The sequence below is a fragment of the Schistocerca americana genome, chromosome X (assembly GCF_021461395.2).
Source record: "Schistocerca americana isolate TAMUIC-IGC-003095 chromosome X, iqSchAmer2.1, whole genome shotgun sequence".
In the NCBI taxonomy this organism is placed as follows: Eukaryota; Metazoa; Arthropoda; class Insecta; order Orthoptera; family Acrididae; genus Schistocerca; species Schistocerca americana.
Window position 1 is genome coordinate 268,179,011 of NC_060130.1, and position 25,874 is coordinate 268,204,884.

Here is a 25,874-nt window from a genome sequence, read left to right on the forward strand (position 1 = left end):
GTCATGGAGGGGTGTACGTGGTCTGCAAACAGTGTGTCATACTCCTTGTCCATCACGGTGCCAAACAAGAGCCCCAGAGGACCCGTGGATCCCATGTGAATGTTCCCCAGAGCATAATGGAGTTGCCGCCATATTGTCTTTATCCCACAGTATAGATGTCAAGGAGCTGTTCCCCAGGAAGATGACAGATTTACACCCTCCCATTGGTGTGATGAAGAAGGTATCATGATTCATCAGACCACGCAGTGCTCTGCTGCTTCACCAACATCCAGTGCCAAGGGTCACATGCCCATTTCAGTTGTAGTTGTCAATGTTGTTGTGTTAATAAGGGCACAAGCATGGGCCGTTGGTCGCAGAGGAGTGTTCGGTGCAATGTGTGTTCAGACTCATTTGTATTCTGCCCATCACTGAAGTCTGATTTTAGTTCTGCCAAAATTTACTGCCTGTTCTGTTTTACCAGTCTGCCCAGCCTACAACAACTGACATGTGTAATAGGGGTGGCTGCCCAAACCCACTACATCTGCATGTTGCTTCACCTTGGTTTCACCAGTGTTGCAGGCACTCGACATAACACTCCTCGAACAGCCAAAAAGTCATGCAGTTTTCGAAATGCTCATGCCAAGACTCGAGGCCATCACAAACTGGCCTCGGTCAAACTCAGATAGATCATACACCTTCCCCATCCTACACACAGACAGTATGCTCACTGATACTATATGCACTGTGCCTACGTCTGACTAGCAGTCATTCCTCACCTGGTGATGCTGCTGTCACCTTGATGGGTTTGTATTGATAGTAGATCGGTGGTCATAATGTTCTGGCTGATCAGTGTAAAACATAATTATGTACAACAAAATTTCATCTGTAATGAACTGACAAATGCAGAAAAATTATCTTTGTATCATATTATGTTGAATACAGTTATTATTATTATTATTATTATTATTGTTGTTATTATTATTATTGTCATCCCCCCTCTCTCTCTCTCTCTCTCTCTCTCTCTCTCTATCTCTCTCTCGCTCTTCTGAATGGCTTGCAGCACAAGAAGCTGCAAGAGAGAGTGATGACTGCTCTTACATGGATTGCAGGCTGAGTGAATGGTTGGACAGCAGTTGTTCCGCACAAGATGCTGAAGAGGACAGAGTACATGTTTAAATTTGGACATGGTTTGCGTCTCCCTGGGTGTCAAGAATTGAGGCACATAATGACATCTTGCTTATTGATGGATTTTTTCCTTATACTGGATGAAATTTTGAAGTTAGAATTATGTGAATTTATGGTAAACTCTAAAGTAGATCAGAAGCATGCAGTGTATGTGGTGACTGTATGTAATGGATGTTTCACACAAATTATAGTTTAACAAGCAAAAGGTCAAATTTAAAATTATCTGTAAAATGAATAACCATACCCACCCCCAGCTCACACACCTTTACTATACTCATTGTTTTTACTATGTCTGATATTTTAGCATGATCAGTACTCTATTTCTTCCCTCTGCAACAGTGTAATGCCTGTATTCATATCCATGGCAGTGAAGTAAAGTCTACATCAGTCCTACATCCTCATTGCACACAGTCATTCATTATTACAATGCAATGTTGTATTATATCAAATTTTTGATTTCTCCTACTATTGAAGAGACACTCATCCACTAATAATGGGCAGACATTGTTGTTGTTTTTGTTGTTGTTGTTGTTGTTGTTGTTGTTGTGGTCTTCAGTCCTGAGACTGGTTTGATGCAGCTCTCCATGCTACTCTATCCTGTGTAAGCTTCTTCATCTCCCAGTACCTACTGCAGCCTACATTCTTCTGAATCTGCTTAGTGTATTCATCTCTTGGTCTCCCTCTACAATTTTTACCCTCCACGCTGCCCTCCAATATTAAATTGGTGATCCCTCGATGTCTCAGAACAGGTCCTACCAACCGATCCCTTCTTCTAGTCTAGTTGTGCCACGAGCTCCTCTTCTCCCCAATTCTATTCAATACCTCCTCATTTGTTATGTGATCTACCCATCTAATCTTCAGCATTCTTCTGTAGCACCACATTTTGAAAGCTTCTATTCTCTTCTTGTCTAAGCTATTTATCGTCCACATTTCACTTCCATACATGGCTACACTCCATACAAATACTTTCAGAAACAACTTCCTGACACTTAAATCTATACTCGATGTTAACAAATTTTTCTTCTTCAGAAACGCTTTCCTTGCCATTGCCAGTCTACATTTTATATCCTCTCTACTTCGACCATCATCAGTCATTTTGCTCCCCAAATAGCAAAACTCCTTTACTACTTTAAGTGCCTCATTTGCTAATCTAATTCCCTCAGCATCACCCGACTTAATTAGACTACATTCCATTATCCTCATTTCGCTTTTGTTGATGTTCATCTTATACCCTCCTTTCAAGACACTGTCCATTCCGTTCAACTTTTCTTCCAAGTCCTTTGCTATCTCTGACAGAATTACAATGTCATCGGCGAACATCAAAGTTTTTATTTCTTCTCCATGGATTTTAATACCTACTCCGAACTTTTCTTTTGTTTCCTTTATTGCTTGCTCAATATACAGATTGAATAACATCGGGGATAGGCTACAACCCTGTCTCACTCCCTTCCCAACGACTGCTTCCCTTTCATACCCCTTGACTCTTATAACTGCCATCTGGTTTCTGTACAAATTGTAAATAGCCTTTCACTCCCTGTATTTTACCCTTGCCACCTTCAGAATTTGAAAGAGAGTATTCCAATCAACATTGTCAAAAGCTTTCTCTAAGTCTACAAATGTTAGAAACGTAGGTTTGCCTTTCCTTAATTTATTTTCTAAGATAAAGTTGTAGGGTCAGTATTGCCTCTTGTGTCCCAATATTTCTACGGAATCCAAACTGATCTTCCCCAAGGTCAGCTTCTATCAGTTCTTCCATTCGCCTGTAAAGAATTCGTGTTAGTATGTTGCAGCTGTGGCTTATTAAACTGATAGTTCGGTAATTTTCACATCTGTCAACACCTGCTTTATTTGGGATTGGGATTATTATATTCTTCTTGAAGTCTGAGGGTATTAATATTATCTGTACCATCTTCTTACTGCAAAGAGCAGATGCCATTTTCAAAAAGGTGTTATGGCCACACTGTTGTGACTCGCCGATCTTTCAAAGTGCCGCCGTGCAGTTACGCGCGTCCTCTACATGCAGCGCTGTCTGCCAGCCATGCAGCAGCAGTGCCACCTAAGTGGCCAGCCAGCCAGCGGCTGCTAGACTCGGACTCAGTTATGATTTGACTGTTAAAATGTACATACGTCACTCTGTTTACTTGATCTGTGACTTTCATGTATTGCGCCGTCCTTGAAATATATTTGTTCAACTTGAAGTTATAGCACACACAAAAGCAGCATGGAAGGTTCTTCACAAATCACCATTCACCATCATTTCTACTATCACTGAACAAATCCGTTTCACAATACTAATTGTTATAAGGGACTGCTTCTGTCTACTCCAAGAAGCTAAATATGAAGTTTACAACACTCAAAATCACACAGTCTGACAACATTTTAACATGGTCACAATTTCTCTTTGTCTTTCTCTTGTGTTTTAAAATGATGTAAGCCATTATTTTTTGCACATACAATCAAGCTAGTCATGCAGTCGCTATACCCTGGTATCTTTCAACTTCTATATATTTCTATTATATGTTTATTACCTTATAAATAAAAAAACATTTTTTTTAAATTTTAAATTCATCGCATTAATGTGATCTTAGTAAATGACTGTTTGTAAAATGATACTTTCATATAGCGTTCATTTAAAAAAAAAAAAAATGATGAGCATTCCACTTGGGACCTGTGGAAGGTACATTAGCTTATTTGTTTCAGTTGTAAATATTTGTCGGTATTATTGCTTTTCTGACATGTTCTACATCCTGGAGGACCTCCTCACTACGGATCAATTGGAATGAAAGTCAATCTAATCTAATCTAATCTAATCTAATCATCAATCCACTGTGCTGAAATTTTAGGGAGAGTGGATAAATGTTTACAGCTTTGATGACTAACAGAGAACAGGGGTTATTCAGGTGATATACTTCCAGGAAGCAAAGAACTGAAAAACTGGATGTTTAATTTTAATTATGAACAGCTTTTTCCATGTACAGAAGGAAGTGGACTAGAGACATATGTAATCTCATCACAATCACTATGAATGGCATTGTTTATAAACTGTCAATCCTCAATAATTAAAGAAGTAATCAAATATTAGCTCATGGAAAATTGTGTAGCATTATCACTCTGTTAGGAGTTACACCATCTTTGCATATAGGGCACTGTTCCTGTGATTTCAGCCACTCCAAAATACAAGACCAACAAAACACATGACCACATGTTGTTGCTGATGGACTGGCTAATTCTTCCAAGCATAATGAACAAGTATGTCCTTTAATTCTTTGGATATTAGTAGAATACTGTGTTTTTTCTACTGAATGTGAAAACTCATGTAAAAGTTTTCTATATCCGTGATACAATGCAAGTAATAAGTACATAACAGATGAAATTAACACTGCTTTGAATACGGTATCTGTGCTGTGATCTTTGATCCAGTGGTGATGAAGAACCTAAAAAAAGAAAAGGAAACAATTAGTTCTATAATTTAGCCTTTCACTTACGATTCACTAAATTCTCAATATTTATAACTAAAATTTTCTTTTTAGAAGTAGTACTTCAAATCTGAGCACTGACTTATATTTGTTTTTTGTGTGTTATTTTACAGTACAATTAATATGACTTATTCTACAAATACAAAAATTTATGCAAACAGACTACACTGGCTTGTCAATTTAATTTTGCACTTTCTTTATACAGCCACTATGCATTTTGGAGAAATGTAGCACAATAATTGTCAATTCATTTTGAAATTAATGTAACATGTTGGTCTTGTATATATAATTTTCTAATTTGAAAAAATAAAAATAAATGTACACTGTAATTATACCTCCATCATCAGCTGGATTTATTTTATACTTTACATAGCACGTATGTTGATGTTAGGTTTATGATATTCCGAAAAAAAATTTCATGATATCATACACTGGAAAATTTAGAAAAGTGTATACATAAAACCAACATCTATGTTATGTTAATTTACAAATAAATTCACCTGGTGATGTAGGTGTAATTAACTGACATTCATAGTGGAAATATAAATGATAAGACAAACACTTGTAGGCTTCATCTACATCTACATCGGCATACACACCCCCAGCTACATATGTGTACGTATTCTGCAAGCCAGCATACAAAGTATGGCAGAGCCTATTTTCTATCACAGTTACTCATCCTCCTTCCTGTACACTTACTAACTGAACAAGGTGAAAAATGACTACCCATATGCTTCAATACGAGCAATGATTTCTCTTATCTTGCTTTTGTGGTTCTTATGCAAGATTTATGTTGAAATTTCCTGACAGATTAAAACCGTGAGCCGGACTGAGACTCTAACTCGGGACATTTGCCTTTCACGGGCAAGCGCTCTGCCAACTGAGCTACTCATGCATGACTCACAACCCGTCCTCACAGCTTCAATTCTGCCAGTACCTCGTCTCCTACTTTCCAAACTTCACAGAAGCTCTTCTGCGAACCATGCAGAACTAGCACTCCTGGAAGAAAGGCTAAGCCATGTCTCCACCACATCCTTTCTTCCATGAGTGCTAGTTCTGCAAGGTTCGCAGAAGAGCTCCTGTGATGTTTGGAAAGTAGGAGATGAGGTACTGGCAGAATTGAAGCTGTGAGAACGGGTCGTGAGTCGTGCTTGGGTAGCTCAGTTGGTAGAGCGCTTGCCCAAGAAAGACTAAGGTCCCAAGTTTGAGTCTCTGTCCGGCACACAGATTTGATTTGCCAAGAAGTTTCATATCAGCGCACACTCTGTTGCAGTGTGAAAATCTCATTCAAGGTGTATGTTGCTGGAAGTAGGATTGTTCTGCAGTTTTTTTTTTGTATATGGCTGTTCTCTAAGCCTTCTCAGCAGGATTGCCAAGAAGAACATCATCTTCCCTCCAGGGATCTTATTTATGTTCATGGAGCACTTTCATAATACTTGTGGCATGACTGGACTTAGCGGCATACCTATGAATTGCTTCAATTTCATCCTTTAATCTGACCTGGTGGAGACCCAAAACACTCGAGCAGAACTTGACAGTGTTGTGCAGAAGTGTTATAAATGAGCTACATTTTCCCAGAGTTCTCGCAATAAACCAATGTCAACTTTCCACTTTCCATACAACCAACTTTTCATGCTCGTTTCATTTCATGTTGCTTTATAACATTATGCCTAGATATTTAATTAACACAACTGTGTGAACAAGCACACCACTAATTACATAACTGAATTTCAATTGCTAAAGTGTTTGCATTCAAAATTATGCTATCAGTACTGCTATTTATTTATTGTAACATAATATAATAGTGTTTTTATACTACAAAAAGAAATCACAACAACCACAAATGTTATGGAATCCCACACTACAAAAAATGGTTACTAGGATATTACTGCTCAATATAGTAGACAGAGAAGCAGGAACTGTTGAAAATAAATTAATGACTGTGGATTCTACCACATTCTTGGAATATTTTTAGGGAAAAAATGATCATGGTCTTCACCCACAACCTACTTAGCAAACATGTTAAACAGTCTTGCACTTAAAATGACAATTTAGCTCTACACAAGTGACATGGCCACAAGAAAAGTTGTTTATCACAACTACTTTAGTCCATTGTATGATATGGAATATCTTTTGAGAGAATGCAAGTAGTGTGTATAAAATATTATTACTTCAAAAAAAAAAAAAAAAAACAAAAAAAAGCACACAATTATAGGAAATATGAGTAACAGTAAGCCTAAGAATTTTTGTCAACCACTATTTAAGCATCCAACTATTTTAATTATCATGTGTATTGACAAGACACATCTGAAAGAACAGACACCACATATGTAACTAAGGTAAAGATAACCAGCTGATCACTTCAGTGTGGATGCATACCATGCTTGAACTCTTACAGGAATCAACAAGTAATGAGAATAATGGGCAAGCGGCACTACATCAGTAGTGTGTGGATAAGTTGAGATTTGGGTCTGATAGGAGATGGGCTAGGATAGTCCTTGCAGTTGTGATGACCACTGTGTCTGGTTGGTGCACGATCAGCACATCTGCCTAGTAAGCAGGAGACCCAGGTTTGAATCCCAGCCTGGCATAAATTTTCAACTTTCCCCATTGATTTAAATCAATGCCCACTGGAAGCTAATGTCATTAATTCCTTTGTGTCTTGAAAGATATTTAAAATTTTCCTCTCACAGATTAATTCTCTATGCCCAAACTCCACAGTATGTGCCGACAAAAATTTACAATACGTTAAAAGTGACAAACTTTTATAATATGGAAGTAGGTTTACTGAAAGATAAATCTTTGTAAAAAAACTTATTAAAAAACTGTTACTATTTGGTCATGGAACTTTTAAATTATGATACAGCTATATTTGGATAGTGACACAGTATACTTGTACAGGTGGTTGTAAATTAAGATTAATTTAGGTTTTTGAACCTATGTGTGCGTCTCTGTTACATTATTTATACTGATGAGTCTCCTACATAGTAAATCAATATATAATACATGATGGAAGTACGTATTTTTCCTCTACAGCAATACAGACCAGAAAATGAACATGTACTGCAATATGTCTCCATGTCATATTATTATATACTTGGAAGACTACAAATTCATGAAGTACTTAGAGAGGCGACTGCTAAACAAAATATGTGTCGGATGGATGGAGGGGAGTGGGGGGATGGGAGAGAGGGAGAGGGAGGGAGGGAGGGAGGGAGAGAGAGAGAGAGAGAGAGAGAGAGAGAGAGAGAGAGAGAGAGAGAGAGAGAGAGAGAGAGAGATGGAGAGAGAGAATAGAGGGGTGAGATTGGGGGGGGGGGGGGATACATTAATTGTTCATGAAAAGCTAGGAATTAACTGTAAGGGACAATATATACCTGAATCCAAATGCTGGAATGGAAATAAATGATGGAATGCACAACCACAGAAAAAACTGAAAACGGACAGGTGTCTTCTTCCAGAATCCAGTTTGGAAACAGAGAGGAATGTGAAAGGCAAGGGAACTGAAATGCAAAGAGCAGAAAGCAAAAAAATCTGAAGACTGACAAACAAAAGCCAGTATAAAAAGGAAATGTGAATTTTTCAGAGAGAAGGGAAGGGCTCATGAATAAACGCTTAGAAAAAGAATGCATGTAAACAATCTATACTACTATAGAAAGATAAATCGTCATTTAATATTGTTACCAAAAATCTCAAAAAGTTAATGATTGATTTAGTTCAAATTTTTACTTCATACTCTAATAAACATTCAGATAGACGTACAGTACAGGTACACATTTTTTAAATATATGTGATATTAGAAATAAATAGACAATAATAAAGAAAGAGGACACATCATTAGCAAAAATCTCAAAACGTTTGTGACTGATTTACTTTAAGTTTTAATTCCCCCCCCCCCCCCTCCCTCTCCCAGCTTAAATCAGTTCTGCAGGGACTTCTGGACATTGCGGAGGGTAGTTGTAAAAAAATCACACAAAATCAGTAAAAGGAATCACTCATGGATTCCAAAGTGCTACAAGTAGTCCATCTAGCACAATGACTGTGCACAGGAAGTTAAAAAGAATGGGTTACAATGACCGAGCGAATCCTCATAAGCCGCACATTTCTGTAGTCTGTGCTGAGAGTCACTAGAGATGGTGGAAAGAGTGGCATCACAGGACAGCAGATGACTGGAAATGAGTGATTTGGATGGATGAATAGTGCTATATCCTGTGGCAATCAAGTGAAAGGGTTTGTGTTTTGCGAATGCCTGGAGAACATTACATGGCATCAGGTGTAGTGCCAACAGTGAAGTAGAAAGGATGGCATCAGGTGTAGTGCCAACAGTGAAGTAGAAAGGAGGTGACGTTATGGTATGGAGTGATTTTCATGGTTATGGTGTGGTCCCCTATGGCACTTAAGAAGATACTAAATGTGCAAGGATATTAAGACATTTTATAGCATTGTGTACTGTGTACAACAGAGAAACAGTTTGGAGGCGATGAATCTTTGCATCAGCATTACAATGCATCCCATCATAAAGCAGAATCTTCAAGGCAATTGTTTGTGGACAGTAGCTGCGGCCGAGTGGTTCCAGGCACTTCAGTCCGGAACCGCGCTGCTGCTATGGTCGCAGGTTCAAATCCTGCCTCGGGCATGGAAGTGTGTGATGTCCTTAGGTCAGTTACATTTAAGTAGTTGTAAGTCTAGGGGACTGATGACCTCAGATGTTAAGTCTCATAGTGCTTAGAGTCATTTGAGCCTTTTTTTCTTTTGTGGACAGTAACATTCCTGAAATAGACTGGCCTGCCCAGAGTCCCAACCTGAACACAACTGAACACCTTCAGTATGAATTAGAGCACTGACCTCACACCAGACCACAGCGTCCAATATCACTACCTTAGTATCCCTGGCAGCCGCAACAGAGTAGTGAGGAAAACTACCATGAACAGCACGTGCAGAGCATCATATGAGCAAAACCACTAATCCAGATGTTTTTTGCTGGATATTGTTACACTGACAGGTAATACTATTGTCAGTCCAGCTGATAAGGCCATCTTATTATTGCCCACCAGCATGTGGTTGTACAAAATCATACAAAATTTGAAGCTCTCTGCCAAGCATGAAAAACTTAACTTTGTGAAACTCTGTCACTTGCTCAAGCAGTATTTTTGGCATCAAACCCATGAGGTGTTGGTATGATTGCAGTTTACCAGCACCACAACCACACTCGTCAGTCACATGCTACCTGGATCACTAACCTGCAAAGTCTCTCCTGCAAGTCTCAGTTTCAGAGACCTCAATGTACTACCATATACTAACTAGGGAAATGATTGTCCAATTAGCACCAAACTCTGAGGTCCAAATTAGGGCATTGGCCTTGTCTGATGTTTCCTTAAATAAAGTTGCCCAGATTGCTGAACCACATGAACTTATGGCAATGGCAAAGGACATACTTCCCAACAACTGGCAGATGGTAAAGTTGGATACATGTGGTAAACAGCCCCTAGTTCCCCAAGAGGTCAGTCAAGTGACCTTTCCTTCCACTGAGCCACTGTATGATGACAGCTTAAACAACTTGAGTGCAGTAATGTCTTGGTGCTGACCATCTTCACATGTGGCAAGTTTGGGAGGTATAAGTAAGTTGAAGAGCCATGTTCCTTGCTTGCAACATTTTTCAGTCTCTTTGTGTCACTCCCCTTCTGCATCAGTTTCCATTCAATGGGCAAATTATCGATCCTGTTCCAATTTTAATTGGTGCATATTAGACAGGACTGCGTGTACATAGATGCCACGTGTGGGTTATGCCAGAAAGTAAGCCATTTCATTTGGCACCAGTTTGTGACAGTTGGCGAGCTGCAGATCAGTCATCAGAGTCCCCACTGCTTTCCCTGGGCTCAGAGACTGTGTAATATACTCCACAAGCATCGTCCTGGTGTATTCTGCTTATGTTGGTCATCAATAGGCAGCTGATTGAGTTCCAAGTAGACACAGGGAAAATGGTGAGCCTAATTAACTTGGACACATACAAGCCCTTGAGCTGCCCTGCATTGCAATGACCACTACATCAGTTGGTATCTTATAGTAAACAACGTATTCCATTGCAAGGGTTATTCTTCATCTCACCGTGTTATAAGAATGTGGAACAGCAACTTACGCTGTTGGTGGTAAAGTAACTGTTGGTGCAAAATATTTTTTTGGCTGGATGCCTTTTCCACTTTTGGGTTGCAGATCATTGACAAAGTCCACTTAGTCTCCCAACCGGTTCCCCTTCCATGATTTGGACTCTTTACTATGGTAGTATGACCAGCTGTTTGAAAATGCCTTGGGTCAGACAAAGTGCCGAGGCCATGTCTCCCTTAAGCTGTCAGCAATACCTAAATTTTGTCACCCCCACTGCATTCCCTTCGCCATTTGTGATAAGGTCATGACCAAGTTGCAGCATGGGTAGGCACTCTGTGTCATTTCTGCTGTTTCGTATAGTGTAGGGGCCACCCCTTTGGTAGTGATTCAGAAGCCAGACTGCGCCTTTGCAGCAATTTTAAACAATGATCAATGCGCAATGTGCTATGGACTCATGTCCCATTCTGTGTCTGGAGGAGTTGTTGGTGAAGTTGTCAGGGAACCAGCATTTTCCCCATATTGATTTTTGTGCCACATGCCTGTATTTCCCACTGGATACGTTTCTCAGCACTTCTTGGTGTTCAACACCCCATTTGGCCTCTACCACTGTTTGCCCTTATCTGCTTGCACTTTGGAGTTTTGTCGGGCCCAGGAATTTATCAAAGGTATTTCGAGCTTCGGATTTAGGAGATCCCTTGTTGTGTCAACTACCTTGATGACATCTGGGTCACAGGTTCCATGTGAAAGGAGCATTTGCGGAATCTACAGATGGTTTTCCAATGCCTTCTGAGGAATGGCCCTTCTTACAAGTTGGAATAATGTAGTCCTTTTGCTGCGAAGGTGTAGTTTTTGGAACATGTGCTTAGCAAAGATGGCCTCATCCCTACTAACTAACACGTCAAATTCATAGTCAACCTGCCAGCACCCAAACCAAACCTGAAGGAGCTCCAGTCCTTTTTGAGTAAGATTTCTTATTATGATAAGTTCATTCACCAGCATGTACACACCTGCCATCCCCTTTAACCGACTTCACTAAAAAGGCTCAGATGCATGTGGTCTGCAGACTGTAAATGACCTTTTCAGTCTCTCAAACAGTGTTTTTGATCCACTCCCTGTTTTGTATCCTGCCTGGAAGGTGACGCGTGGGTCTGTTCCTGTAAACTGAATGGGTAGGCCGAATGTAGGAAGTGAGTAGGAGCAGGAAAAGGTGAAAATCTCTCGGTACTGCTCCTATAAATGGTTTTACTATATCACAATATTAACTGAATACATAATAACGTGAATACCTAACTTTGCACTGAGGAGCAAGTACGTGCGAAGCCAGATGTATTAAGTTACACAGTTACAAGTTGTGGTTCGCCCACTATGAAATAGAAACATGTTGCTAGGTCTTCTCCTCAGCATCAAATGGGTAGAATTTGCAGCGGCGCTCCAGAGCTGAACGGCGCTGGCTACAGGGTGCTGTCGTCGGTGTCGTAGTGCCAACCTACGAACTTGCACCTATACCATGGCACACCCTGTTTGGCTCCTTTTACACAAGGTAATCCATTAACAGGGGCCTGTGATGCATTCCAGTGAAGCATTGATGCAGTTCTATCACATCAAAACCCACATGGCACCGAGCAGCCCATCACTTACACATTAAACATGCTTTTGATGGCACAAATAAACTATTTTCAGGTGGAAAACTAGGTGCTGGCTATCATTGTTGATGTTAAAAGTTCCATGTTCTTTTGTATGGAACAAAGTCCCTACCCGTCACTGACCACGAGCCACTTATTTCATCATTTGGCCTTCGTTCTAAGATAATGGATTGGACTGCCCACTGATTGCAAAGGTGAACACTCTGTCTTAGTAATTATTGGTATGACATTCATTATTGGTCCCCTGCTCAGCTAGCCCTATTTGCAGGTTTTGATGATACCACAGAAAGGTGGAAAAATTAACTACACCATTTTAGGTTGCAGTGCCAGGTAAGGTGCAGTAGTAGTTGTTTGTATGACATAGCATGGAAACTGCAGCCTCTTACAGAATATAAAAAAAGTAGAATTTGCAGAGCTGTGTCGATTACTAACACGCTACTATGGTCAGCAAATGCACATGGTAACTGCTTGCTTACAGTTCTATCAACATCATAAGCATAGCTCACTGACTTACAGGGGTTAGCATACAGATGTAATTTTGACTTTAAACATTGTAGCACTTCCTAAACTGACTCCATAACTTTGCATCTGGTGGTGCAGCTGATGCCAGAAAGGGCAGTACAGATGAAAGCATAAGCATATTCAGATCCGACATTATATGCAGGAGTTGGAAGAGATGATTGCTGCAATGAAAAATGTGTATCCAGATGAATGGCAGATGGCCAAACCTGATACGTCACACCAGTGGAGCTGGTCTCCATCAGCAACTGTTCAGGCTTAGTGACCATGTCATTGAGGCGGTAAGTCAAACGTAGTAGCTACAGTTGCGATATACATAAATAAATTAATAAATGGTAAGATTATGAGTAATATTGGTAGCATTACTAGGGAAAGATACACAAATGGGCATGTAAGAGAAACTGGGAAATAAAGAAGTCTCTTTTTATTTTGTTTGCGTTGCACATAATGAGAACTGCACATCATTCAGTGTTAGTCCATTGGGTATTTTATATCCCCGCAAAATATAAATTGAATTTTATAAGTTATAAAAGTTAGTTGGTTCAGTAACTTCTGCATTTTTATGCAACCAAAGCAATTGCTTTTGATGCAAGTACAGTTTACATGAACAAACATAAAAAAATTATATAAGAATTGTTGTTATTTTGTACTCAGCAGAACATTCTTCTTCATGACCAAAAGGCAAGAGTTTCCTATTATTATTGATAAGTACAAAAGCTGTTTATAAATAACAGAAACAAGTTTTATATAAGCTCAAAGAAGTACTGAAGTGATGTTTGATATGTTTTCATTGTGCAATGTGTTTTTAATTTTACATTTTTGTGAGGAAATTTCATTTTCTGGTGCTATATGATAAATCTGTAATTTTTTCTTAATTTTAACTACAACACTCTTATATTTTACATTAAAAAAATCAACAATTTCCAAGTAAAACCTGAACTAATCATTGACAGTTTCAATTTCGCTATAAACACTATTTATTTTGAAATAGTGGACAGAAAGATAATGATGTGGAACAAAAATATTCTGTACGTTACATGTCTTTTACTTATGCTCATTCAGCTTCTAGATGGTTCATTGCTTCTGGTTTCTAAGAGAATACAGTATGACACTGATCACACAAGCAATCAAAGAGATCGAAATGAGGTAACAACTGAATGGTATTCAACACACCTAAGAGATTTATAAATGACGACAGCATAAGAATTTTTAATTACATTCTGGAAAATAACAGCTGGGGTAGTGAATCAAGTGGTGATGTCAACACAAAGTTTGACTCATTCCTTGAAAGCTACAAACACTGCTTCAATGTTGCCTTTCCTATAAAAAGAGTCAAAACTAAATATAAAACCAAAACATGGGTTACACAGGGGATTAGAAAGTCATCAGACACTCTCAGAAAGTTAAATAAATCAGCCAGGAAGAATGTTGCACTGAAAGCACATGTGAAATGTTATAGAAGCCTGTACAAGAAAGTAATAATTGCAGCTAAGAAGCTTGATAATGATTCATATATATTGAGAAAGATAACAACAAAATGAAGTCAACTTGGGAGGTAATGAATAAAAATATAGGTAGACACAAAAGAAAAGATAACAGCTTTGTCATTAAAAGTGGGGGTAAAACTGTTAAGGACCCACTTCAGATTGGCAATATATTTAACAAACATTTCACAAATATAGCCATAAATTTAATTAAAACTAAATGCAATTCCAATAGCAAGATAAAAATCCCCATGAATGACATGACTATGTTCCTTTATCCAGCAACTGAATCAGAGGTACTAAATGCTATAAATAAGTTAAAAAATAAAATGTCATGTGGGTGTCATGGGATTCCTGACAAAGTCATTAAGCAAAGTGTAAAAAAAATAGCCTCACATCTCACTGAAATTATAAATGAATCTTTTAAGACAGGGGTGTTTCCATCAAAACTTAAAATGTCAACTATAAAGCCACTTTACAAGAATGGTGATAAATATGATGTTAGTAACTTTAGGCCTTTATCAATGTTGTCAGGTTTCTGAAAAATAATAGAAAGGATAATGTATCATAGACTACAAATTTCTTATTATGAATAGAATATTGGTTAATGCGCAAAATGGCTTCCGTAAAAATAAATCAGCTGAAACAGCTATCTTCAGTTTTTTGCAACTTGTTCTAAATTCCATAAATAGAAAGGAATTAAATTGTGGATTGTTTTCAGACTTATCAAAGGCCTTTGATGTCATCGACCATAAGTTACTGCTTAGGAAGTTATATGCCTATGGGATACATCGAGTTGCCCACAAATGATTTGAATCATATCTGTCGGACAGGTATCAGAAGGTGGAGATAAGCCATGCAGATAGGACATATTCATCAAGATTCGAGAGAGTTTTGTACAGAGTGCCCCAGGGATCTGTATTAGGGCCATTACTGTTTTTAATATTTATCAATGACCTACCAAGTCAACTATCTGAAGCAGAGGCAGTACTGCTTGCTGACGATACAAGTTTGTTTGTTAAAGCAAATAGTGAAGCTGACTTACAGGAAAAAGTCACATTAACAACAGACAAAGCAGACAGATGGTTTAATGAAAACAGACTCACTGTGAACGCAAAAAAAAGTGGATCAACTTCAGACATATTACAAATAAAATAAAAACTAACCTTACAGTAGAACTGGGTAAGTGCAAGACTGAACAAGCATCATACACTAAATTCTTGGGAGTATGATTTGATGAACACTTAAGATGGGAAAAGCATGTACTATCATTGAACAAAAAATTAAGTCAAACATGTTATATACTCAGAATGCCTAAAAGCTCGTAATATTAAAACAATGTTATGTGTTTATTTCTCATTCATGCACAGTTTATTAAGATACGGTGTACAGTTTTGGGGGAACAACAGTCTACCAAAACATTCATTTAGACTACAAAAGAAGGCAGTCAGAATAATAAAAGGTATAGGATATAGAGACTTTTGTAGGCATGCTTTCAAAGAATTAAAAATCATGACACTACCATCCTTATACATATACAAAACCATACGTTTCTTAAAAGAATACGAGGAATTTTCTACATTAAGCAGACAATTTCACAACTATGAAACGAGGAATAGGAATGATTTCCACAGAGAAATTCATAAAATAGCTATGTATCACAAAAATGTACTATACCAACCCAAAATCCTCTACAGTGCTCTCCCCAAAGAACTAAAAATAATACCAAAACTGCACATATTTAAAAGAGAATTAAAAAACATGTTATTGAACAATAGTTTTTTACAGTATTGAAGAGTTTATGAATAACTGACAATAAAAGCGCAGTTAATATTTCCCTGACATAATAAATATGTGTAATTGATCACATTTAAATACTTGCTGTTTCTATGAAAGTGTGAAACAGTGTTAATGTAAGAATGAAAATAATCTTTGATGTGAGAATCACTAGCTTTTTTTGTATATGTTGTTATCCTACTTGTATATTTTTATGTTAATGTTCTTATAGTTCTATTAAAATTGTAATATCTAAGTGACAAGTAAATTCAATTATAAATTTTCATGTACATGTATTTCAAATTGTAATGTTTACTGACAAGTCCTATGTCATTTTGATGATGTACTACAAGGACACTAATAAATTGAACTGAATTGTACAGGTAACACTGCTATAATTTTAACCCTGGAGTGGGCATACCTATGTATAAAGTGCGCCACCCACAAATAACATTGTGTTGTACCATTCCATTGTTGTTTTACAATTGAGGAGCAAGAAAATGACCCACATTCCAAGCTAGCAGCACAAACCCATAATGAGGCAGCTGTCTATGAGATAATTAGTAATCAAATAAGAGTTTGACTGGGATCTGATGCAACTGCACTGTTTAATGCTCTGGCTGGGTCATTACTGTGGGAGTGACACTTGTATACAGCAACATAGTGATACAATGAAAGTTTATTTTATTATTGTTTAATTAAAGATTGATTTACTTCATATAAGTTTATTTTATTGTTGTTTAAATAAACTACGATTAAACTGTGATTTTGCTCATACGTGTTTATCTTGATGACATAAGACAATTGTTCTTTTTATGTGTGTAGAGTACACTGTGTGCTTGCTTGTGTTATGAAAACTGGCACATCCACTCAAGTGTTAACTGACCGAGACTACTACAAAAAACCACCATACTCTACACTTACTTGTGATAGTCTATGGTAGCCTATGGTAGTTTTACAACTATTGGAAGTAACAGAAGAGGTTCTCCTACATCATGAGGCCAGACATGGACCACATTGGACTACTCTCAATCTCTGATGAAAGAGTCACTGAGATCACAGTACAGAGCACAATCCCTCTAAAGTGTCACACTTGGACAGCAGTCTCACCCACATTGCTTGTCATTACACAAGAGGTGACAATGAACCTACTTCTTTGCAAATGGTTGTGCCCACTTTATATTTAGCAGCTGTGCACAGCAAAAGATAGCGAATGGTGTTGTGGGTCAACATTCCCGTGTTTCCAACTGAGCCCACAAGCATGTCAGTGGGCCTACAGTCACACTATATCGTAACAGACTTGGAGATAGTTGGGTGTTGCACGAAGTTTCAATTAGAAATAGGGGCCTGAGCCAGTCTAATTTAGATTCTTGATACTTACCACCAGTTGGAGTGTCCCCTTACAGTGCTCTCAGCGCAAAAATGTATCTTATAGAGGGCAGCAGATTCCCTTGTGGGGACAACTACTAGTCATAGCCAAACACACAAATGCATTATACGAGCTCATGCTTTTGGTAGTAAATTCACAGTTACTGAAAATATTTTTGGCCTAGATGCTTTCATCATTTTTGTATTTGAAGTGGTCAATAAAGTTAACCTTGTGTCTCAGACAGTTCAGGACTTGGATGCATTACTGCTGTCATTTGACCTACTTTTTTGTAATGAACTGGGTAGAGCCACCAATTCTGAAGCCCGTGTAACACTAAAGCCATTGGCAGTAACTAAGTTCTGTTGAGTTCACCCCGTGACATTTGCTATGCAAGATGAAGCGACAGCAGAATTTGACGGATGGCAAAGTCTCGGGGTAGCGTCACCAGTTTCATCAAGCCAATGGGCCCCAGTGGTTATGATGCAGAAACCCAATAGCGATGTTAGATTTTTTTGTGATTTCAAGCACACAAATCAATGCATAGAGTGTAACAGATTTTTATCCAACGCTGTGTCCTGAGGAATTGTTGACTAAGTTGGCAGACAGTTAGTATTTTTTCAAAGCTGATTTCAGAGATGCATACTTGCAGTTGCCACTGCACTCTACGTCCTGACAGATTTTAGTACTAAATACTTGTTTTGGGATGTACCAGTCTGATTGCTATTTGGAGTAGCTTCAGCTCCAGGAGTCTTCCACTGCTTTCTTGAGAAACTTATCACAGACATTCCATGCTGTGTCAATTATTTGGATGACATTTGTGTTTCTGGCCCCATAATGAAACAGCATTTGCAAAATTTGTTGGCAATTTTCAGCAACTGTTAGCCAATGCACTGTGTTATGAACTTGAAAATTTAGTTTTTTCGGTCCTAGAGTGCAATTCTTAGGGGGTGCTAAATAAGGACAGTATTGTTCCAACAGCACAGTATATTGAGCCAACAGAAAATTTTCCAGTTCCTAAGAATGTTAGGACGCTGCTGTCATATCTTAGGGAAGGTAAACTGATATACAAAATTCATTCCATGGACTACTCACATTTGCCATCTGCAGAATTAACTTCACAATGTCCGCAGCTCGTGGTCGTGCGGTAGTGTTCTCGCTTCCCGCACCCAGGTTCCCGGGTTCGATTACCGGCGGGGTCAGGGATTTTCTCTGCCTCGTGATGACTGGGTGTTGTGTGATGTCCTTAGGTTAGTTAGGTTTAAGTAGTTCTAAGTTCTAGGGGACTGATGACCATAGATGTTAAGTCCCATAGTGCTCAGAGCCATTTGAACCATTTTGAACTTCACAAGAAAAGGGTGTAGTGTGTGTGGTTAGTAGCATGTTACTTGGAATTCCAGAAATTGAAGCAACACCACCACTGCACACCATGTTTCGCCACATTCGTTTCAAGTAGATCTTTGACTCTGGCTACTGACAGGTCTCAATATGACACTGGTGCCCTGTTCTCTCACAAAAATCCCAAAGGCTCATAGCAGCCTATTGTGTTTGCCTCTAAGAATTTGTGAGCAGCACAGAGGAATTATCCTTGGATTGAGAAAGAGCCACTCATGATTGCATATGGTGCCAAAGAGTTCCATGTTTTCTTGTATGGCAATAAGTTCCATCTCCTTAGAGACCAAAGCTGCACATCTCATTATTTCGTCTCCAGGCTTAGATTCCAGCTAAAATACCACAGTGTTTATGGCATTGGGTACTGTTTCTGAGTAATTATACCTAAGAAATTCACTACAGACCAACCCCACAGCACGTGAATGTGGATGCCTTGTCACACTTACAGGTGGGTCCCAACACCGACTTTAACCAGCAGAAGACAATCTGTATTGTGCTGAACCAGAGCCTTCACAGTATCTTCAATGAATTTCCTTTTGCAGCATGGGAAGTCACAGTGGCCTAACCCAGGATCCAATCTTGTGGAAGATCATTACAGCAAGCCAGCAAGAATGGTTGGAGCATTATCCTGCAGGGTCAGACCTAGTGCTCTAGATGTATTTCAAACTTCATGATAGGCTCAGCATTGTAGGTGGGATCCCACTGCTCACTACAGAAGCTCACAATTGCTGTGTTGTTATTCCACCATCATTTTGATGTTGCACTCTGCAGTTGTTACACACATTCCATTAGGGGATTTGGTATATGAAAGTGCTGGCATGGTGATACATCTATTGGCCAACAATCAATTTGGCCATCGAGCACACAATGCATGCCTGTTCATCAGCTTGTGCTGGCAATCAGGCATCCCTGCTTGAGGCATTTTATTCGTGGTCCGTGCCAGAGCACCCATGCAACTATGCCTTTGTAACACTGAGCAACAGACAACACAAATCAGCAAACGCGTTTTTGACCTCCCATCTCTGATGGAGAATTGGTCCGCAGGTGCTTCAAGCTTTGTCCCCGATGTCCCAGAGGAGAGTGCCCACGTGGAACACCTGGCTGCGATTCCCGTCACCCCTCATCCCATGACTCACCAACTCCAACACAGACCTGTGAATTGCTGGCCCTACATGCCTTTTAAAGGGGGAGGGATTTGGCACCCCCCCCCCCCCCCCCCCCTCCAGGTGCATGTATGTTGGATGAGGAGCTGTTCACCATCAAGAGTTGGAGTGATCCGCAACTCCACTCTAAGTGATATGACCGCAGTGCCTCTGGAGTCATAGCATTCCTAGTTCGACCATACAGACTCCGAACCCAGTCGGATAATAGCACGAGCCCAGATACTTGTTTACTCGGTCTATGCTCGCCTGCATAAATGCTGTGAATTCTTCATGATGTTTCACCCTAACAGTCTATGTTCATCCATGGCTGCACTTCACTTCAAGATACACTGGTCATCAGTTAGGCTGACACCTAGGTTTTTGCAGTCGCCACACATCGTAGTCCACCATGCTCATCCTGAACATTTTTTGTAGATGCTATCATCTCACTATGAAAGATATAACAGCATTCATTGGAATACCCAATGATAATATTTTATGAGCAATCAACATTTTAAGACCAAACTCGTAACACAAGACCGTCATTTGAATTCAACAGATCCTTAGGAATTGCTTTGTCACCTTCAAGATGTTACTCTGAATCAGTAGCTGCTGCTATGTAAGAGCACATGAACTCCCTAACTTTCGATACCTTGCAGATTTATTGGTTATTTTTCTCTGAATACCATTATATGTAACACAGATGCTGCAATCTGAAAGATATGGCACTTAAATCTACCATATGACTGCACCGTTAGACTGCACGAAACTTGGCATCAGGGTCGTGAGCAAACCTTCAGTTGTGCATGTTTTAAGGAGCTTTTACACACATACAACTCACATCACATAATTGCCTTATGCACCAAACACATACAGATTTAATAAACAATGTGCACGGTTCACGATGTGCACAGCTAGCCCTTGCCACTCAACTATAAGCTTATGTCAGTGCCAGCACATGGTAGCGCACTGCGGCAGACATTTATCCCTATTCAGTCAGCATAAATCTTGCTAGATGAAAGCAAACTCCTCAGATATGCTAATTATCTCACTATATACTGCAGCAAAATTAGATCGGACATTGTACTGTATGTATTGTATGTTAACCAGGGGCCTAGAAATGACAGAGAGGCTCCATCCCCGCCACAGCCACAGTGGTCCACAACCCACGACGACTACCACAGTCCACTTCACCCCACACCAAACCCAGGGTTATTGTGCGGTTTGGCCCCTGGTGGACCCCCCTAGGGAACATCTCACACCAGACGAGTGTAAACCCTACGTTTGCGTGGTAGAGTAATGGTGGTGTACGCATACGTGGAGAACTTGTTTCACACCAATCGCCGACATAGTGTAGCTGAGGCGGAATAAGGGGAACCAACCCACATTCGCCGTGGCAGATGGAAAACTGCCTAAAAACCATCCACAGACTGGCCGGCTCACCGCACCTTGATACAAGTCCACCTGACAGATTCGTGCCGGGGACCAGCCACTCTTTCACACCCGGAAAGCCGTGCGTTAAACCACACAGCCAACCGGGCGGGCTAGATCGAACATAGTATATGTTAAAGTTGTACTGACAGTAAACCCATTTTGTGGGTTTCTGAATGAATTATAGTATATTAATTTGTGAATTTTATCATACAGTAATTCATTTTAGGTGCTGAGAATCATAAAGACCTCAAGCACATCATCACTGTCGGCTGTGAGATTGTAGCATTTATTCATGCTTCTGGAATCTGTTGATCTTGTGGTGAGTTAGGTTTATCTGTGCTGTAAATCTACATTGTATACATGAAAATACATGAAAAGCTGCATCACTGGTTTCTCTGGTATTTACTTATATGTGGTTGATGGCAGTGTGCTTCAGGCCCTTATGGATTCCAGTATCTAATTTGGTTGGTTGGGATTAAAGGGACCAGACTGTAAGGTCATCGGTCCCTTTTTCCAATTACTAAAAACACCCACAGAGAATAAAAGCAATTAACAGAATAGAGCACAGACGACACAGAACAAGAGAAACTGAGACAAAGACCAGACAAGACGAACTAAAAACACACAGAGCATGACGGTGGTTGGCCAACCATAGAAACAAAAAAGAGGAAAAGCCAACCACCAAGAACACATTAAAAACTCAGGTTAAAATCAGAGGCTAAAAGCCAGAATCAACACTAAAAAACATAAACACTCAGATTAAACGATAAAAATCCCCTGCCCGAATAAAACGCAAAACTAAGTCCACCATGGCAGAGTCATCTATTAAAAGGGCAGAGAGTGTGTCAGGCAGCGCAAACGTCTGCCTGAGCACAGATAAAAGTGGACAGTCCAACAAAATGTGGACCACTGTCAATACCGAGCCGCAGCGACAGAGAGGGAGGTCCTCACGACGCAATAAGTGGCCGTGGGTCATCCGTGTGTGCCCAATACGCAGTCGGCAGAGGACGACAGACTCCTTGCGAGAGACTCGCAAGAAGGAGTGCCACACAGTCGTCGTCTCCTTGACGGCACGAAGTTTATTAGGGGTGGTCAGACCGCGCCATTCAGCGTCCCAAAGCGAGATAACTTTGCGGTGTAAGACTGCCCTCAAATCAGTCTCCAGAAGGCCAATGTCTAGAGTGGGTTCACTGGTGGCCTGTTTGGCCAGGCGGTCAACACGTTCATTGCCCGGGATACCGATATGACCGGGAGTCCACACAAAGACCACAGAGCGGCCGCAATGAGCAAGAGTATGCAGGGACTCATGAATAGCCATCACCAAACGAGAACGAGGGTAACACAGGTCGAGAGCTCGTAAACCGCTCAGGGAATCGCTACAGATCACGAAGGACTCACCTGAGCAGGAGTGGATATACTCTAGGGCATGAAAGATGGCGACCAGCTCAGAAGTGTAAACGCTGTAGCCAGCCGGCAAGGAACGTTGTTCAGAATGGTCCCCGAGAGTTAGCGCATACCCAACACGACCAGCAACCATCGAACCGTCAGTGTAAACAATGCCAGAGCCCCGATACGTGGCCAGGATGGAATAAAAGCGGTGGTGGAAGGCCTCTGGAGGGACTGAGTCCTTCGCGCCCTGTGCCAAGTCGAGCCGAAGGCAAGGGCGAGGAACACACCATGGGGGTGTACGCAAAGTGCCCCGGAAAGGAGGTGGAACAGCGAAAAACCTAAGCCTGGAGAAAAGCTCTTTGATGCGGACCGCGATCGTACAACCTGACCGGGGCCGACGTTCTGGCAGATGGACGACCAATCACGGGAACAGGAGACGATAGTTTGGATGCCCGGGCAAGCTAAAAACATGGGCAGCATAAGCGGCCAGTAAATTTTGGCGCCTGAACTGCAATGGAGGGACACCTGCCTCCGCAAGTATGCTGTCCACTGGGCTGGTGCGGAAGGCACCAGTGGCAAGTCATATCCCACTATGTAGTATTGGGTCCAGCACCCGCAACGCAGATGGGAAAGTGGAGCCATGAGCCAGGCTCCCATAATCCAGATGGGACTGGATTAATGCCTGGTAGAGCCGTAACAGGGTAGATCGGTCGGTGCCCCAGCTGGTGTGGCTCAAGCATCTCAGAGCATTTAGATGCTGCCAACATGCCTGCTTAAGCTGCCGAATATGAGGCAGCCAAGTCAGCTGGGCATCAAAAACTACACCCAAAAACCTGTGGGTCTCATTGACAGCAAGGAGTTCGTCGGCAAGATAAAGCCGCGGTTCAGGATGGACTGTTCGGCGCTGGCAGAAATGCATAACGCGGGTCTTGGCAGCCGAAAACTGGAAACCATGCGCTACAGCCCAAGACTGCGCCCTGCGGATAGCGCCCTGTAGCTGACGTTCAACAGCTGCAATGCCAGTAGAGCTGTAGTAAAGGCAGAAGTCGTCAGCATACAGGGAAGCAGAGACAGAATTTCCCACCGCTGCAGCGAGCCCGTTTATTGCGATTAAAAACAGGCAGACACTTAAAACAGAACCCTGTGGCACACCGTTCTCCTGGACGTGGGAGGAACTATATGAGGCCGCGACTTGCATGCGGAAGGTACGATACGACAGAAAATTGCGGATAAAAATCGGCAGAGGACCCCGAAGACCCCATCCATGAAGCGTAGAAAGGATGTGATGACGCCATGTCGTATTGTACGCCTTCCGCATGTCAAAAAAGACAGCGACCAGGTGCTGACAGCGGGCAAAGGCAGTACGGATGGCCGAATCCAGGCTCACCAGATTGTCGGTGGCGGAGCGGCCTTTACGGAACCCACCCTGAGACGAAGCCAGAAGGCCCCGAGACTCCAGTACCCAATTCAAGCGCTGGTTCACCATCCATTCAAGCAACTTGCAAAGAACGTTGGTGAGGCTAATGGGACAGTAGCTGTCCACCTCCAGAGGGTTCTTTCCAGGTTTCAAAACGGGGATGACAATGCTTTCCCGCCACTGCGACGGAAACTCCCCCTCGACCCAAAGACGGTTGTAAAGGTCGAGGAGGTGTCGCTGGTAGTCCACTGAAAGGTGTTTCAGCATCTGACAGTGGATGCCATCTGGCCCAGGAGCGGTATCAGGGCAAGCGACCAGGGCACTGCGAAATTCCCACTCACTAAATGGAGCATTGTAAGATTCTGGGTGGTGGGTGCGAAACGAAAGGCTCCGACGTTCCATCCGCTCTTTAATGGAGCGGAAGGCCAGTGGGTAATTGGAAGAAGCGGAACTAAGAGCAAAATGCTCTGCCAAGCTCTTGGCAATTTCGTCGGAGGCTGTACAAACTGAGCCATTCAGTGAGAGCGCAGGGACACTGACAGGGGTCCGATAGCCATAGAGGCGTCGGATCTTGGCCCAGACCTGCGATGGAGAGACATGGAGGCCAATGGTGGACACATACCGCTCCCAGTACTCCTGCTTGCTTTGGCGGAGAAGGCGGCGGGCCCGCGCACGCAGCCGTTTGAAGCTGATGAGGTGTTGAATGCAGGGATGTCGCTTGTGACGCTGTAGCGCCCGCCGGCGATCTTTAATCGTTGCAGCGATCTCAGGCGACCACCAAGGCACAGTCCGCCGCCGAGGGGACCCAGAGGAACGGGGAATGGCAGATTCGGCGGCAGTAACGATGCCGGTGGTGACCGATTGAACCACCGCATCAATTTCATCATTAGAGAGAGGCTCAATAGCAGCAGCGGAGGAGAGCAAGTCCCAGTCAGCCTCATTCATAGCCCACCTGCTAGGGCGCCCAGAAGAGTGACGCTGTGGTAGTGACAGAAAGATCAGAAAGTGGTCACTACCACACAGGTCGTCATGCACACCCCATTGGACAGACGGTAAGAGGCTAGGGCTACAGATCGTAAGGTCAATGGCGGAGTATGTGCCATGCGCCACACTGAAGTGTGTGAAGGCGCCATCATTTAAAATCGAGAGATCAAGCTGCGATAATAAATGCTCAACGGTGGCGCCTCGACCTGTTGCCACGGACCCATCCCACAGAGGGTTATGGGCGCTGAAGTCGCCCAGTAGCAAGAAAGGTGGCGGCAATTGGACTATCAGCGCAGCCAGGACATGCTGCGAGACATCACCATCCAGTGGAAGGTAAAGACTACAGACGGTAACAGCCTGCGGCGTCCACACCCGAACAGCGACAGCCTCTAAAGGTGGTTGGAGAGGGACAGACTCGCTGTGCAGAGTGTGAAGGACATATATGCAGACGCCACCAGACACCCTTTCATAAGCTGCCCGGTTCTTATAATAACCCCGATAGCCACGGAGGGCGGGGGTTTGCATTGCTGGAAACCAAGTTTCCTGAAGAGCAATACAGAAGAAAGGGTGAAGGCTGATAAGTTGT

At 41.5% G+C, this 25,874-nt stretch overlaps 1 protein-coding gene across 2 annotated transcripts in view; it reads right to left on the reverse strand.

Annotated features, from left to right (window-relative positions):
* Window positions 1-4,096: 4,096 nt before the first annotated feature.
* The window catches only part of LOC124556710 (peroxisome biogenesis factor 10-like), a 121,917-nt gene continuing 100,139 nt past the window's right edge, over window positions 4,097-25,874 (reverse strand). For both annotated transcript variants that reach the window (XM_047130695.1, XM_047130696.1), the window contains exon 5: window positions 4,097-4,598. In XM_047130695.1, the coding sequence (XP_046986651.1) occupies window positions 4,248-4,598 (351 nt within the window). In that variant the 3' untranslated portion in view covers window positions 4,097-4,247. The remainder of the gene's footprint in view (window positions 4,599-25,874) is intronic.